At 45.0% G+C, this 17118-nt stretch overlaps 1 protein-coding gene across 1 annotated transcript in view; it reads right to left on the bottom strand.

Annotated features, from left to right (window-relative positions):
• The window catches only part of VKORC1L1 (vitamin K epoxide reductase complex subunit 1 like 1), a 165090-nt gene extending 148864 nt beyond the window's left edge, over positions 1–16226 (bottom strand). Inside the window, exon 1 of the mRNA XM_069614871.1 lies at positions 15807–16226. Coding sequence (XP_069470972.1) covers positions 15807–15997 — 191 coding nt within the window. The 5' untranslated portion in view covers positions 15998–16226. The remainder of the gene's footprint in view (positions 1–15806) is intronic.
• Between the last annotated feature and the right edge of the window lie 892 nt (positions 16227–17118).

Consider the following 17118-nt stretch of genomic DNA (forward strand, 5'->3'; position numbering starts at 1 on the left):
CCCTCAATAAATACATAAATATTAAACTAATGGGGGTGGTCAACTCAAGGAAACAATGGGAAGTAAGTAGGTAGCAACTAAACAGTCCTGTTGCTCAACCAATATTTAATTTACAGTCATCACAGTATTAGCGTCCACAAGCCTTTTAATAACCAGGCACCACACATGGAACAAGCCAGTAAATATAAGCAGGGGTAGTTGGTAAGTTATTTTAAAATATTGGCGGGCATGGACATGGTCTTCGATATCTTTGCGTTTTAAAGTAGGTATGAGGCACGTTTGCCACATATTTGTAGCTCTTAAGGGTAGTCAAACGCACATTATTTATTCAATCCCACTTAACTTTATTTTTGTATAATTGATTCAAAATGTGTGTACTTGTCCCTCAAGTAAAATCTGTACTCCATCCTATCCACTCGATTATCCTGGCCATTATACGGCCGTATTCTCTTTCACACTGTTTATTAAGGCACCCTTCTGTCTCACTAAATGTGGCTAGTAATTTACATCGTAAGCGGCATTTGGCTTTTATGTACAATAGGCCCCATCAAGTTATCAGATGCTTTTCGGAGATAACAACCCTAACTCTAATCAGAGAAACTCCATCGGGTGGAGGGGCTCAATTTTAATAGTGGTTTCCAGAAGTGGCCTTTGAAAATGTCGAGCCACCTATGGTCACCCATACAAAGAGACTCCTACAACATCGTTGGGCAAAAACATTGGGAGTAAAGTGCAATAATTTCGTCAAGGGTATAACCCGCTGTTTCAGCCGAAAACGATCTTAAGACCGTCAATGACCTGGCCTTTATACATTTAGCCTCTTTGATATCCCTGTAGGCCCCATTGGGACTTACCTGAAGCCCCAAATACGGGTATGGTATGATATGACATTTATGACGCGCCTATACACAAGTGTTTCAAGGCGCGAGTCGATCCTACCCAAACTGGTATCGAAGCTAGTATGCTTTATTCTTTTAGGTGAAACAGTCATAACCTTGGTCTTCCCAGGGTTAATTGTTAAATCATTATCTCTTGTGAACCCTACCAGAGTATTAAACATGCCTTGGGCACCCAGAGTATGATTAAACATGATCAGCTAAGCTGCATACAACATGCACAGAGTTGGTACATTCCCAATACGTAGCAAATACCCTGCTTCTAGCCCAAAGTGCATTGGTAAATCTGCCATGTATACCTTGTACAGAAAAGGGGCCAAAGGGCACCCCTACTTAACTCCCCTGTAAATCTGCATCAAAGATGACATGGTGCCCTGGGCGTCCAACCATATATGGGCTTGAATGTTTAAATGCGGGCCCCTAAGAAGACTAAGGAGCCATTCCAGGCACCCCCAGTTTCTTATCTTAGCCCATAACTTCTCACGGTTAACTCCTTCAAAGGCAGCACGAAAATCTACAAAAGTGACATACAGGGTCGCCCCGCCCGCCTCCGATGCTCCCCGAATAAGCACACCTGCAACCCTTAAACTATGCACTGTACTACAACCCGACCTAAACCCAGTTTGGGTAAAGTGCAGAAGGTCAGTGCTAGCCGCCTAGATTTCCAGGGCCCTCAGGAGTAAATATAGAAAAATAAATTGTTGCCTGTAACGTCAAGGAGCAGCAGCAGGCGATAGTTATCCAGAATGAGTCGGTCCCCTTTCTTATAAACGGGGACTATATCGACTGCTGCCAAGAGAGGTATGGTTTAGGAGCTACAAACTTTATTCAACAGGAGTTAAAGTATACAAGCCCATCTGACTGGATTTTCTTTGAGGACCACATTGGTGGGCCCATTTTGCCCAGGGGCTCTCGAATCTTTGAGGCTCCTGATAACCCTTTCAATCTCCTGTTCCTCAATATCTAAACACCACCCCGGTAGCTCGGGGGATCGTCGTGTACCTCTACCCCTGCCGTCTCCTTCATATAATCCGACCAACTATCTTCTTGGATAGGATTCAGGATTTTCACTCTCGAACCACCCTTGGCCCTAGATAGTTCCGCCCAAATACTTCTCGGCTCACTACTGCAGAGCACCGAAAACATGTGTTGCCAGTGAGAGTTTAAAGTTGAGCTTTTCTAGCTGCGTATCCAACAGTCATAGACCTTTTTAGCTTTTATCATTTCGAGGGCTCTTACTTTAGGCGCAATCTCCGCCTGTCGTATCGTCCTAATCTTATGCCGCATCGCACAAGTTGCTTCTTTTGTACCTTTGTCAAACTTATGAAAGTGTTTTGGCCAAATAAGATTAGAGCGCACTTCCCAGGAGGCCATTTTTTCTGCAATGTCCCAATTTCATTAGGGCCACACAGACACAGATTTTCAATAATTTCCTGCGTGAAGCTATGGATATGTTCACTCATCCTCTGGATTTGTCTAGTAACCCAATGGATGTGGTTACCACTGTGATTAGTTGTTAGACCACCTGGGAGTTATCGATGTCACGGGTAATAGCCAATATATTGTGGTCACTTTGGGCGTTGTTGATCACCTTCAGCTCTATAGTAGCTATTAAACACTGACTATTTCCAAAGTAATTATCCAATGTCGATTGGCCATGATTCCCATGCCACGTGTACTTTCCCAGGGAATGTCTCCTTTAGTTCAGCTGTTAAATATTGTCAAATCCCAGTCTCAAGAACTTGATCCACCCATTACCCTTTTCATTACCCCCCCACCGCCCTTGTGGCATGATACTCTGGTTTTACTAAAATTTCACCTAGGGCACAGAGTACTTCGTCCTTACATTTCGCATTCAAGTCTCCTCCCAGGAAAACATAGCACTCCCCACCATCTCTTTTATTCATGGCTAGTACATCCTCCAGCTGTTCAAAGAACAAACTCAGTGCCCAGACCTGGAGGGGAGTAGACATTAATGAGGAAGTCAGACCACAATTCAACCGCCAGCACTTTGGCTCCTATAGTCAGCAGAGTCACTCTACTCGAATGGAGGTTATGTCTCACTCTGACAAGCCCCCCAAAAGGTCTGCCCCGGAGCCCTTTACTTGCAGAAACTTGGTAGACAGTATATCCGTCCACTAATAAAGCACAGTCCAATCAAGTCTCCCGCAACATAAAGGATGTCATACTCAGTCTCAACCAAGCCTTCCTTACTCAACAAGTGGTTAAACCCACCTCCTCCCCCCGCATTCCAGCTGGCAACCTTCATGGGCCAGTTTAGCTCAATCCGATTGATCTCTCTCTTTACGTGGAAGCAATACCCATTGGACTGCTTCGAAGGCCATGGGCACATGCCCAGACAACAAACCTCTGCCCAGTTGTATTTCTTTCCCGCCAGGGACATCCTCAGTTTTACCGGCCATCCCAGGGCCCTGCCTAGGAAATACACAGTGCCTAGAAGAGACACTTAATTCATTGCACACAGTTCAACCCCAAAGACAGTAGGACCCCCACGCATTGGCGCACAACACTGACAATTCTTGAAGAAACAAATCTGGTCAATACCTAGCTCACCATACTCCACCCCCCTCCCCCTACCCCCCCATTTAGGGAGTTTTAATTGTGCGATATCCAAGGAGGTGATTCTGTCTGTGAGCTGCACTTCTTCCAATCTTATGGAGTTTCCAGGTCTGATGGGACACGTCACCCTATTTCCAGTGGCCAAACTATAAAGCCCACATCTTAACGGCGTGCTCCATTCCCCAAGGGGGAGAATATGATCTCGGGTTACAGTCCGCCACTTCTTTAGCTATCTTCTTGTCATTAGCTTTCCCAAAGACCGATTGGGTGTACACCCATGGCAAATGTGGAGGAGCAGCACTAATAGGGGTTGGCCATCGGTCTAAGGGGCCGTTTAGAGTCACAGTATGCTTAGTCCCATCCATCGGATTTCTAGTCCCTGTCCGACCTGGAGCCCGAGTTTTCCTACTACCATCATCATCCAAAGGGCCATTTCGGGCAAGGCTCACAGAGGGGATTTCCTGGGGATGTTGGGCCATGTGTCAGACCTAGGCTCTGCCCAGATGGGCAGATTATCCACAGAGGGCAAAGTTCCTCCCTCCCCTCCCCCCAAATCATGGAAATTTCAGCACATAGGCTTCTAATGCATCCTCTTCGTTCACTGCAGCAATATTAACTGAAAACTGTGAGTTACAGGACATATCTGAAGCCTTGGGTGAGTGAGATGATCACCGGCAACCAGTTGGCTCCCTCCTCTCCATGCCGGATGGGGCTCTTCCCTGCAACTGGATGCTCTTTCCTTGTTGCACAAAGTTTTAGCCCCCTGCCAGTAACAGATTGTGGTATTGGCTGGTTAGTCATCTTGGGGGCTATCTTTGAGTCTATTAAATGTGTCATTTTTGTTTTCACTTCGCATTGCTCCGAGGCAATAACAGAACACAAGGCCAATAAAGCATCCAATTTAGCCGATGAAGTCATTGAGGATTGGCAAAAACTCAACCATTTACACTGGTGAATGCTTCTCTCGCCTTACGCCCGATTGTACAGGCTCATTGTTGGAAGCCTCTTCCATGTTCGTAATCAAGTCCACCCGGGACTGGCAGACAAATTTGTGACATTCACAGAATTATCAATACAGGCCCTGCTCTGCATATTGCCCTGTAGAGTTCTACACAAGTTAAGCAAGGACCCATTATTGTCTAGTGATTGTAGCGAACAAGAAAGCAGAGCACATGAGTCACTCACCCCTGTACAGATATCAATGCTGACGTAGTTGGGGCTTGTATATCACACAACTGGGGGCGCTGGTTCTCAAGCAGGAGCATAGGGGGCACCTGAGAAAGGCCAAACGGTGTAGAGGTGTTCCTAACAACAAGAAAGAATCAAGAGATCCTGGGTTGGCCGATAGGTAGAGGCCCCTCCTTGCATCCCTGATCTTTTTAACCCTCTTCTTTCTCTGGGGAGCTTCTTTATGGGATTTCTTGGCATCAGTCGGGCTCCTTATCCGCTTCCCTTTCTTCAGGGTAGCGCTGCGTAGGTCCGCCCTCCGGGATGGCCTGACCTCATTAGTAATTAATGCTGACCAGGTAACAATACCAACAAGTAGACCCAACCAGTCTAGGATCGCCCCACCACTGTTCACCAAAATAAAATGTACTCCAGCAGCTGGGAGAGCAGCGTCGTCAGGGGGGTAGGAATCACCTCAATCCTGTCGGTCAGGGGAACCAGGCAGTCACCTTCACACCATAAGAGGGCAAACCAAACTATCCAGGCACACTACTTACGGCCCTCTAGCGCGACAGCAGGGGTAGCAGCACCCCCTTGTAGTTGGTAAGGGTGCAGGCAAAAGGATATGTGGGGGTGAGGGGGGGGGGGGGGTGGGCTAGATACTCAAGGTCCAACAACCCATCCACACAGATGATTGCACTTAGGCCAAAATAGACACCCCGCAAAAAAATAAAAAAAATAAATAAAAATGATGTTTTCTCCAGGATGTGGTAAGCCCCACTTTCTATGTAGCACTCGCGTCCCCCTTCCGAGATCTGAGATGGGGACGGAAGAAATATGAAAGGAGCAAACTGCCACACGTATGTCCACCGGTACACCCTGCAGCACTCTGCCGCGGCTCGGCCTCAGGGCTAGGATTTTAAAGCCCAGTCTCAGTAAAAAGAGTAAACAGACTCTGGTCTGTACAGAGTGTCCACCGTGTGTCACAAGCAACCAAGACACTCTGCAGCACTCCGCGCATGGGTATAATAAAACCTCAAGTACGCACTGTGGTCACCAATGAATTTCTAGCCACCACATCAGCACATACTCTGAAGGTTTATTAACTATATGGGTTGTATTTCGAGTTGGAAGAACTTCAGGTTCTTTGCTGATCATGAGTAAGGAAGTGCACTGGGTTCCAATCGCGTATACACACTTCCAACAGTCCACAGGGTGAGGCATTGTGTCCTTAGGAGGCACAGGCAACATGACTGCTTGGGACCCCTGGAAAAAAAGGAAGTTCACGTGGGTATTCTAATCATTCACCAACTTAGAAGAATTGCTGAAGCCAATGCAGAAGGAGTAGTTATGCTATACATGGCATACCAGCAGCAAACAGCATAACAACGAGGCAAAAAAGCAGCTGTATACACAGAAAGGTAGAACTGGAAGACTACCCCACTCCCCCTACCCCCCCCCCCCCGCCCTCACAAACACAAGATGTGCCAACTCAGCATATCAAAAGAGCTGCATACCAGGCTAGTCACTGCTATTGATCGCATGACCAGAGCATCCCTCGCTCAGTGATTGAGGAGGGGGTGGATAGGAAATATGCTAGACAACACTACTGGAGACTATGCACGTCTGAAGAAAATTCATATGATGCGGCTACAAGGAAGGTAATACCGTACTTCAAGTGATGGAAAAGGTTGTTCTACAGTGTACCTTGTCTAGTAGGGCATTTTGGATTGATTAAAATAAGCAAGGGGCCGTATCAAACTATTTTTTAAAAGCATTCACTGTAGTGGGCATAGTAATGACAACTGTTTATACATGGAATAAACAGTTGTGTTCTAATGTGTAACTTACTCATAAAATATCGGATAGTCCAAACATTTGAGGGAAAAAAGCAACTGGTGGACATATTTAAAAACGGCTGTGACTGCGCTATAGCCAAACATCGTCAATTTGGCATGGTCTAAACGGGCGCCAAAGTTCATGCTTCCATCATAAAAGGCGAAAATGTTTCATCGGTGTGCTGTGCATAAGCACCCAATGTCTACCTCAGACGTTAGTAATATGGGAGTGCTAATTGACCAAAGAGGGCAACCTCCATATTACGAACGTTTAAAAAATAAATAAATTTTAAAAAACCACAGACATGTTAGAGATTGTGCCTTTGTGGTGGTTGCCGATGTAAAGTCTACCATTAATTACAGCAATTTCTTATATGTGGGACTGCCCCCATCAAGCGGTGCTAAATTGCAGACCATACAAAATGCAGCGGTCACATCAGCAGCCAGTCTTAAGAAAGATCTCTCCACAGGCAAGGTAAAGGGTCACCTGCAAAACTGTATGTCTTATACATAAACGTCACTGGGGAATCCAGCTCATCGAAGTATTACGGCCCCACTAAAGCCCTTAGATCATTTTTTTTAAAAAGGGACATTTTCTTATCCCCGGCGCCACTCGGGGTCGGCACGGCTTTTCCATCTGGGGTCCCAAAATATGGACGATCCTCCGAATCTGCCTGAAATTAGAACCCAACCACCTGCACTCAGGAGCATGTTGGAAACACCTTTTCGGCGACTGATTCCGCACCCACCTCGGTTAGTATTTCTCTTGCAGTGATGAGCTGCGCCAAGAGGTGTGCTTTTGTAAGCCAGGGTTCGAAATCTAACCTGGAGAGTCTGATTAGCTTGAAATACTTTTGACTATCCAGGCAACCTGGTGCTTTACAAACCTCCATATAGGTTACATTAAATTGTAGAATGTTAATAAAGAAGAATTAGAACACACCTTTGACACATTTAAACATAATGGGCAAAAAGTTAAAGTGTGCATTTTATAGATATGTGGTGTGCTGGGTACTAGCTCCTTGTTCCCCAGCAGTAGTTGCAGCCCACTGGGTGATGCGACACCCAGGAGCTGGTTTAATCACACCATGCATTCAAAATGGTAATATGGCTTTATGCACTCATGATACATGAAGACCGAACCTATGCAGGCTTTTTAAATCCAATTCACTAAAATGCTACAGGTTTTACTGTCATAATTGGACTCGCTCCAATTCCACTTCAAATATTTTAAGGCACCTTTGAAAATGGTACGCTTGAATTGCAAAGTGGACTTGGAATTAAGGAGTTTCTTTTGACTCAATGGTTTGCTGTACAGGCTAGGTGACTTACCCCAACCACACAATGCTAGTCCCGGGTTAATTACTTGCGAGATGCCCAACTACTTCATCAACACATCTTCAGGCACCCAACATGGATAAACCAAGACCCTATTTGAAGAGGCCACAGCAATAGGGATTTGAAATAAAGAGTTGGCATTGAATTGATATTTTATTTCTATCTCACTCGTACACAAGTGTTTCAGAGAAAGAAAAGGCAAGGGAGGGGAACAAAACAACGATTTTACTAGGCCCAGCGACACTGAGAACATGCAAGTGCATGGGAGAGGGAGAGGCAAAAAGTACATGGAAGGGGGAAGAAGTGAAAAGTGTGGAGCAAAGGAGAAACAGAAGTAAAGGCAACAAACAGTGGTAGTGCAGCCAGCAGGTGGCAAGTGCTAGGTTTAAGGCAGCAGACAGGGTATGTCTGATAAGTGTCGAAAGAAGAGGTGGTCGGGACTGTATGGGTACAGATACAGACCCCAGCGCAAGGAGTGGGCCGGAGGCAGTGCGGGAGGCTGAGCAGGTACCCGGGGCGGTTGCACGATCCCGAGAGAGAACAGATCAGCAGAGGAGAAGGGTGTGGGGGGTAATGGCAGAAGCAAAGAGGAAGGTCTTGAGGTGCTTCCGGAACCGGAGATGGTTCTCCTCAAGTTTCAGAGTGGCAGGGAGTCTGTGCCAGAGGGAGGCCCCAGCCGAAGACAGATCTACCCCCAGCTCTCCTGCAAATAGGACAATGCCCACAGAGTAAGAGCTAGTAGTGTATTTTACAAGAAGATAAACTTCGAGATCAAGCAATGTCACTTTATCCATAGAGTAGAAGATCAAAGTTATTGACGTGTTGCTTTGAGCACAGGCCGGTTTACAAGTTAACGAATGGCCAGTAAAATAAAGTGAGTAAATGAGTATGTGTTCCGTATTCTGCTTATGGCCAACACGGGGTGACACAGTCACATTGCATAATTTAAAAATAAACCACAATTAGAAGTGCGACTAAGATGGACTCGGTTAGATTTTGACGCAGAGCAATGTATCCAAAAGGTACAAGTGTCAACTTGCATTTCCCAATGTGTACATCAAAATGCAGTGGACATACCAGATGTGACAGTTCAACTGACTTTCATGGCATACAATGGGGAGAAACCGTGCATGGATTGTGGGGGTGGACATAATGAAACCTTTGTTAACTGACAGGCAGTGGTGGCTTGCAGTAACCGAACACTGCACTGCTGGCAAGGGCATGATGGCGGCCTAACTTCTTAAAATTACAAATGCATTTCCTTCAACAACATAAAAATAACGCATGGCTACCTCAATGTCTTGCACCATTTATCGAAAAACAACAAATTAAATGTCATTAATAGAATACACGACTTCATCTTTCATTCAACTAGTAGTGAAATAAGACACAAGATGGAGGATTTATGATAATCGTTTAAGGGAGCAACAACACATACTAAACGAGAATTGAACTTGTCTCAATTAGTGAGAAAGATTAGGGTAAAGCAATATTTTTCTGCTATGGACACCCATCTTCCATCATTTAGGATTTCACCTGAATCAATTACTTTTGAGAAATCATTTAAAAGCTTGGAGAAGTTAAAATCCACCATGCAGATGCCTTATAACAACTGTGCAATAGAAGATCGAGAAGCCTTTAAAACAGCCTGGCAACCAACACTGCAATCACTTTTAAGCAGGCAGACAAGGGTGGTGCCATTGTCACGATGGACACAGGTGCCTACAGTGAAATGGTTAAAACACTACTCAATAACAAGTCAAGCTATAGCCCGTTAGCCTCTAATCCAACACAGGTGCTATGTAGCCTTATTAACCACTTGAATTAACCCTTGCTGAAGGATATACCAGCAATAAGGAAGCTGATTTTTAACACTGCAGCATCTTACAATTCCTTTCTTTTATGCATTACCGAAGATATATAAAGACATTAATCCACCACTAGGCCACCCTATCGCATCTGGAATAGGCTCCATTGTGGAACCTCTCAGGCAATGTGTTGACTTTTTTCTAAAAAGAGATACCAAAATTAGTTCAAATACAAAAATGTTACTGCTATGCTCAACCTCTTAAAATGATAGATCATTTGATGAAACATCACAATTGTTTGTCACATTTTAGTCCTCAGCCCTAAAGGGGTGTATCGGCCACTTTTACTCCCAAAAAATAAAAATTGCAAGTAAAAAAACAGACACGTAGAACTGTGTGTCCCTGCTTTCACTCACAAAGCTCCATGGATATGTTGGGACAAGTAGTGCAGGTATTATCACAGGAAGAAACTATTATAACTAACTGCCTTATTGATCAGAAGAAGCAAAACATGCATCATTTAAAGTGCATGAATAATAAGGTGCAACTAGTTCAAAATTATTTTTACTCTTATAAAAATACTCGTTTAGAATTCGACTTACATTTGTACTTCCTAAAAAGTAATTTTACCCTCAACTTTAAAAAAAAAACAAAAAACACAATACTCCCACTTCCTAATCTTATCTTGAGCACCGTGTCCTTATACACAAACCACAAATGGAGACCCTCTTGGCGATTCAAAAAAAAAACCTGGGTCCGACCTTCGCCCAGAATCTGGCCAATCTATATGTGGAGGACTTTGAGAAATTATATTTATTTATTACATTTGATTATAGGCCCAAACCCTGGAGTGTCACGGCGTAGGTTTCAAGATTACATTAATGCCTTCTGGTTACAAGGAAAGGGTGTTAGTTAATAGAATTTTGACATTATGGTTACAGACATTAATTCGCAGTTGACAGTGTTGTAGGTTTACAGTTATTTGATACATTATAGGAAGCTGGAAGGTTAGAATGTATTGAAACGCCAGGATTTTTAGTAGTTTCTTAAAGTGAATGTGGGAGGGCTCATTTATTATGTTGGAGGGGAGCAAGTTTCAGAGTCTAGGCGCTGCTACAGGGAAGCTGGAGGTGCCTGTTCTTGTAGCGGGGGATGAGTAAATGAGGGCTAGCGTTAGATCTGAGGGATCTAGTAAATGCTTTGCGAGTGAGACATTGGTTAAAATATATGGGGGCGTTTTGGGCGATACATTTATGTGTTGTGGTGAGTGTTTTATGTAGTATTCTAGCTTGTATGGGCGGCCAATGTACCTCCCTCCTGGTCTGTGATACGTGATCCTTTTTTTATGCCCAGTGCTGCTCTTATAGCTTTGTGTTGCAGTTTAGCTAGATTTTTCTTGGTGGTGTCTTTCAGGAATATGTTACAATAATCTAGCGTGATGCAGCTCTGTGGGGTAAGAAATTGTCGACTAAGGGCAATGAGTTTAGCCGTGTAGACGGTGGATGAGGCGAGTGAGTTAATATGTTTACTCATGGCGAGACTTGAATCTAAGTATACCCCTAGGGTTTTGACTTTGTTTAAGATAGTTGTGGGAGTGCCATCTATGACAATAGAGGTAAAGTCCTGGTGAAGCCTTTTAAGACGGGCAGGCGCACCTACTATGAGGATCTCAGTCTTTTCGCCATCAAGACAGACTATTTGTTGCCATCCAATTTTGGATGAGAGTGTAAATTTTGTTTATGAGTATAGTGTCCTGTTCTTGATTACCAGTGATTGGGATGAGCATCATATGCAGAGTTCATACATATTACTCCCTTGGCATCCAAGACTGCGGAGAGAAGTTTTGTATTATAGAGTGTGGGGAAGAGGCATGAATCTTGAGGTACACCTATGGACACTTATGGCATCAGCCGCCTCCTCACCAATGGCTACTCTGGACATACGTTCTGATAAAAATGATTTCATCCAAGTGTTTGCATCATTAAAGAAGGGAAGGTTTTTTGTTCGTGCTAGGCAAAGTTTGGCGTGGTCTACTAGTGCAAACGCAGCGGAGGGATCGAGTAATAGTAGGATGCAAAGGTTTAACCCCCCCCCTCCCCGAGTCTCTGATAGTGTCCATCTGGTTTTTTAGGTCAAGTAATGCTGTCTGTGGGCTGTGTTTGGGTCGAAAGCCAGACTGTCTATCGCCTAACAAATTATTGTTTTCTAGGTAGGTTTGTACTTGGCTGTATGCAGTTTTGTCGATTATTTTGAGGAGGAACAGGGCTGTGGTGATGGGCCTGCAGTTAGTGGGAATAGTGGGGTCTAGTGTGGGTTTTCTGAGTAGAGGCGTGTTACAGGCTTCTTTGATATTGGGGGCAGATGGAGCTGGTGTTGAAGGATGCGTTTATAAACTTGTTAATAATGGGTGCTCGAGTGGGAGCACATGACAACTAGTTCCGTGGGAAAGCTCTTTTTTACAGTTAGATGGTTTGAGGGAGACAATCGTCTTAAGTACATGGGATTGGGTGATAGGGACTTAACGGTATACCGTTAAAGATACCGTGAACCACTTAATTGAATAATAATAACCGTCACATTGTTTATACCGGTATACCGTTAAGTGTGATTTTCAATCTGATTTGGAAAGGCTGCAGTAAGCAAGTGCTGCACAGTCTTGGTCTTGCACTGTGGATGTGCCATCTGCCAAGTAGTTACAGTTGGAGCAGCTTTTAATGCCATTCCATAAATCACACGTGCCTGACATAAAATCAATATGTTAGCAATAGGAAGAATAAATACAGTGCAAGAAGGAAAAGGGTTTACTTTGGGACAGACTTGGGGTTTATATATTTATAATGGATAATGTTTGCTAAACATATGACAATGGGGAGATTTCCCTGGTTCTATCATTGAATTTACATATAATAAGTTACACTGTAAAATGTACTCATCTCTGTGGGTATTCCCTGCTGCCATACCAAAGGGTAACATGTCCGTGATTACTGAACACCTTTTGGCCCGCAAGTAAACTAAAGGCTGTAACGTAGAGAGAGAGAGAGAGAATGTGAGTGTGCATGCGCACAAGCGTATACTACCATCAGCCTCCATTGATCTGTGGCATGCAGGTTATCAAGATGGCAACATGTTCATCTTCACCAGTAGCCAGTGGGGGAGCTAAAAGCCTAAATGACCACTTAAGAAAAGCTATTCAGTTTGCTTTGCTAGTCGCAACAGGGCTCCCCCCCCTCCTCCTCCTCTCCACACGTGTGTTTGGTGGAAGCAAGGGGTGGCATTTCAGTGGAAAGTATGTTGAAAAGCCCAATTCTGGCCCTGGGTGCCTGATTTTGTTTGTGATGATAAATCTGACAATTTATGACCTTTTAGAAAATATTTGTTAAGATTAATTAACATCACCTGCTATACCGCGATAACCATGATATACCGTAATTTGGCAAGGTTATCATACCGTCATAAAACTAATACCGTGACACTCCTATTGGGTGACAGAAGTAAAATTGAATTGAGATGATGATACTATGTTGTCAGTCAAGACACTAAGGGTGGACTCGGCAGTGTGCGCTAGTAACCTTCTTTTAATGAAGATGTTATCTTGGAGCGAGTTGATTTTGAAGGGTGGTACACCAGGCTTTAGTTATGATAGCAGGGTTAGTAGGTGGGATGGGCATTTCCAGTTCCCCAAGAATTGAGAACAGTTCTTTACTGTTAGAGGTGGCATTGGTAATACGTGAATTCAGAGAGCTGGCTTTGTGGGGAATCACTGCGAGTTTATATTTTTGTGAGATCACCTGGAGCTCTTTTTTGGATTCATTTGAAGGGATTTTGCTAGTTCTAAGTTCAATGAGTTTGTCATTGAACCAGGAGTTGCTACATTTAAATCTGGGCAGTTTAGACTTGCTTGGAGCTACTTCGTTGATAGCGGTTTTCAGGTAGGTGCGTATGAGGAGATGCTGTCAGGGGTAGTTTTCATTATGGGGTGTGCATCGAGTCCGTTGTCTAGGACTGGGGTCAGGTAATCTGTTAAGAGTTTACGTGCGTTTCTCACCAAAATAGGAATGGGCGTTGGAGATGGTGATTCTTGGGCTTTGGTGGGGGATATGTTGAAGCAAACTACATGATGATCAACCCAGGATCTCTCTAGTATGTCTTCATGGGTTACATTAGTATACAGTGTTGGGATCCAATCTAAAAGTCTGCCTTTTGTGTGGGTCGGTGCGTTGACGATTTGGGAGAACTACATTTCTTGTAGTGCATTATGGAAAGCTGTGGCTTTATGATCTCGTACGTCATTAAAGCCCAGATTAATATCTCCTAGTAGAATGAAATTGGTCTCGAGTTGGGGGGTGGGGGGTGATAAGGGGATATCTATGTCTGGGTGATTAGAGGTGCTTGGTGCTCTATAGACTATGAGGAAGTTGTTTGTTTTAGGGTCAGTAGTTAGTTTTAGTGCTATGAGTTCATATCCGTCTATTGTATCGGTTTTACACGATCTAAACTGTAAGGAGGTTTTTGCAATGATGGCTACACCTCCTCCTGTGGCATCTGGGTGGTCAGTTGTAAGAATGGTGTAGTTAGGTGCGATGATAGAGTTAGTAAAGGACCTGATGCTGGGTGGAGCCAGGTTTTGGTCGTTTTAGGAAGTCTAATTGGTATGCTAGAATAAGGTAGTGGACATCGATAGCATGTGCACCTAAGGATCGCACGTTCAATAGAGCACCTTTCCAGTGTGTATCAGGGGGTGACGTGTAATGTATGTGAGGAGGCTGCGTTTTAGAGTGGGAATACTGGAGTTTGGGCTGTGGTGTGGTGGCTATGGTGGCAGCCTTGTAGGACAAGGATTTGAGAGCCCTGTGTGAGTTGTTGCAGGGCGTTGGTGAGTCTGACCATCCAGGTAGCCCCCAGTATGGGATTCGAGAGTATGGGGGTGTGGACTTGGTTCCTACAGCTAAGTTGTGACTGGCACGTGGAGCCTAGGCAAGGGGTGGTGAGAGTGCCAGTCCAGGTGGTATTCTACATAGACTTGAATAATCCATTAAAAGATCAAATACAGCTGTTGGTAAGTTATATTGACGATATGTTCGTCATCATACAAAGTAAAGGTTTTTTTAATACATTACATTCCTGGTTGAATACACGGAATAGGTACCTTTATTATTGCGAAATCCTTTCACCACCCTTAAACCTTTTATTTCCCCCCTTGACAAATTAGTCCCGACACACACAGGTCCCCACACTGAGTGGCTCTCAATACCTCCTAAAAATGCCTACTTCTATTGGTCAAACCTATTCAGAAGTGGTGCCACCCCCCTCCCACAAACTGGCTGCTCCCATCTCCGGTATGCAGCCACTTACGCATGTGATTCTAATACTCAAAAAAGCGCTTAGTTCCCCTACTAGCCTGCGCACTCTCACTTTGTCTTCCTATTATCCCATTTTGCTGGCACTCTCCCTCCTAATTAAAAACAATTAAAAATCCAAGTCTTCAGCAGTTCAAGCTAATCCACCCCCCCCCTTACCATCACACCTGTACCCCACCCAAAAGTCTTTATATACGTCCTGCCTGGCTAGTTCTTCCCCTTGAACAGTCTCACCCGTGTCAGTCTTTGTATTTCCAGTTTACTTCCTTGTCTAACCGTCTCCACCGCAACAGCCATTTCCCCCATGCTTCACTTAATAAAAGCACCTTCTGCAGGACTGTACTAGGTAAACCCATGGACGTGTTTCTGTGCCAAATACGTAATCCCCACCTTGTGATTGTCATCCAACCCCAGCGGTTGGCCGCAAGTCTCTCCAACCACTGACCTCTTCCAAGTGGAGCGCTCATGGTCTTCCGCATATAAGCCTATTCGCATCTCCCCGCCAATGTAGCCTCACCCACGAAATGACCACCGGTTTCTCCATGTACAGCGTTCCATTGATCAGCCCAATCTTACATGATTTCGGAGCCTACAACGCCCACCTGCTCCGCCTAATACCTTCTGTTAACCTATTAAACTCGCTCCTTTTCACTCTGTCACACACACAGCCCAGTCACTTCCCGCTCGTCTAAATCTCCTTCCCTCCCAAATGCTACCTTCTCCCTGTTGCCCCTCCGACTTTCCCACCCATAAATCTGCTACCCAAGGGTGTAGCACCGCCCCGCCCTCTTTGAGCTGTGCCACCTCCATTTCCCCGGGTACCTGGAAGCGAACACGGGGGAGCAGCGCACCCACTGGTTGATGTCGCACAAGGGCCGGTGCTGGGGATCGCGCTCCAACTCGCGCTCCACGTGGAAAGCGTAGACCGAAAGGAGGATGCCCAAAGCGCAGGCCACGCAGCGAGCCGCCCGCTCCCACCGCGGCACCGACACTCTCAGCACGGGCGCCGCCATCTTTCTCCAGCCACTGACACACGCAGCGACGTGCCATTGGCTTCCGAGCCAGGCATCCACACGCACTGGCGTCAGGGGTGGAGCCTGATGTGGTGGGTGTGGCTGTGCTGTACTGAATTGTCTTATTGTAAAGACTGTGCCTCCTATTGTGGCCGGCTATTTCGCTGGTACAGAGTACCGTGGTCCACGCCCAAGACGTCACAGAAAGGAAGCGACTGTGCCGTTTGAAGCCAGACATCTGGACTAATGCCATTTTTATGAAGTCATGGCAATACATGTTTGTACCAACGTTCTGCCTGCCCCTAACTTATGTGTAATGTGAGTGGTCTTCTATAGCACCCATACATGCCAACATTCTGTGATCAAAAATCTGTAGGATTCTTTAAGTTTCAAAAATTGTAATTAGTATAATGATAGCATCACAGGAAATGTCATCTGAACTTTGACCTTATGACATCACCAGAAATGGCCTCATATGACCCTGAAGAGATCACGGGAAAGGACTGCCTGGTGTGGTTTTCCCCAGACTCTCTGCCCACCATGATCAACACAATTACCAAATGAGTGCCATTTGAGCACTGTGGTTAGCTTCTGCCTCCCTAAAGCAGCTATTTCTCTTATACCACACCAATAACAATATTCTGATTCTTCATTAACTTGGATTTTTAATTTTACCGCTGGAGAGAGAGATGGGGGTGTCAGTACTGTGACAAGGAAGAGTAGGAATATGAGTAACACAGACTACCAGTAAGTAATCAGAGCATTACCTCCATGTACCTCTTCCTCCTCATAGTACTTACTTATTGAAGTATAACAAAGATCCAAGATCAGACCGACACATACTCTGACCGAAAATGAATGATCTCCCCTTGCACAGTGGGAGCAGTAGCATCCCATGGAGAATCACAAGCAACTCCCCCAAGTGAAAAAAGGGAGTGTGGAGGGCATCCTTCACAGAGATCAACGGGAAGGAACAAAAAGGCAAGTGCTCTAGATAGGCCCAGATCCAGACCACTCAACAAGACAAACCAAACCAAGGGACCCCTACAGAAGTCCCAGGAAAAGCAGGGAAGGCAGAAGCATTGTGGGACATGCTATTTACTTTGAATCAAGTGCTTTGA

The sequence above is a fragment of the Ambystoma mexicanum genome, chromosome 9, assembly GCF_040938575.1.
Source record: "Ambystoma mexicanum isolate Mex_15411 chromosome 9, UKY_AmexF1_1, whole genome shotgun sequence".
Classification (NCBI taxonomy): Eukaryota; Metazoa; Chordata; class Amphibia; order Caudata; family Ambystomatidae; genus Ambystoma; species Ambystoma mexicanum.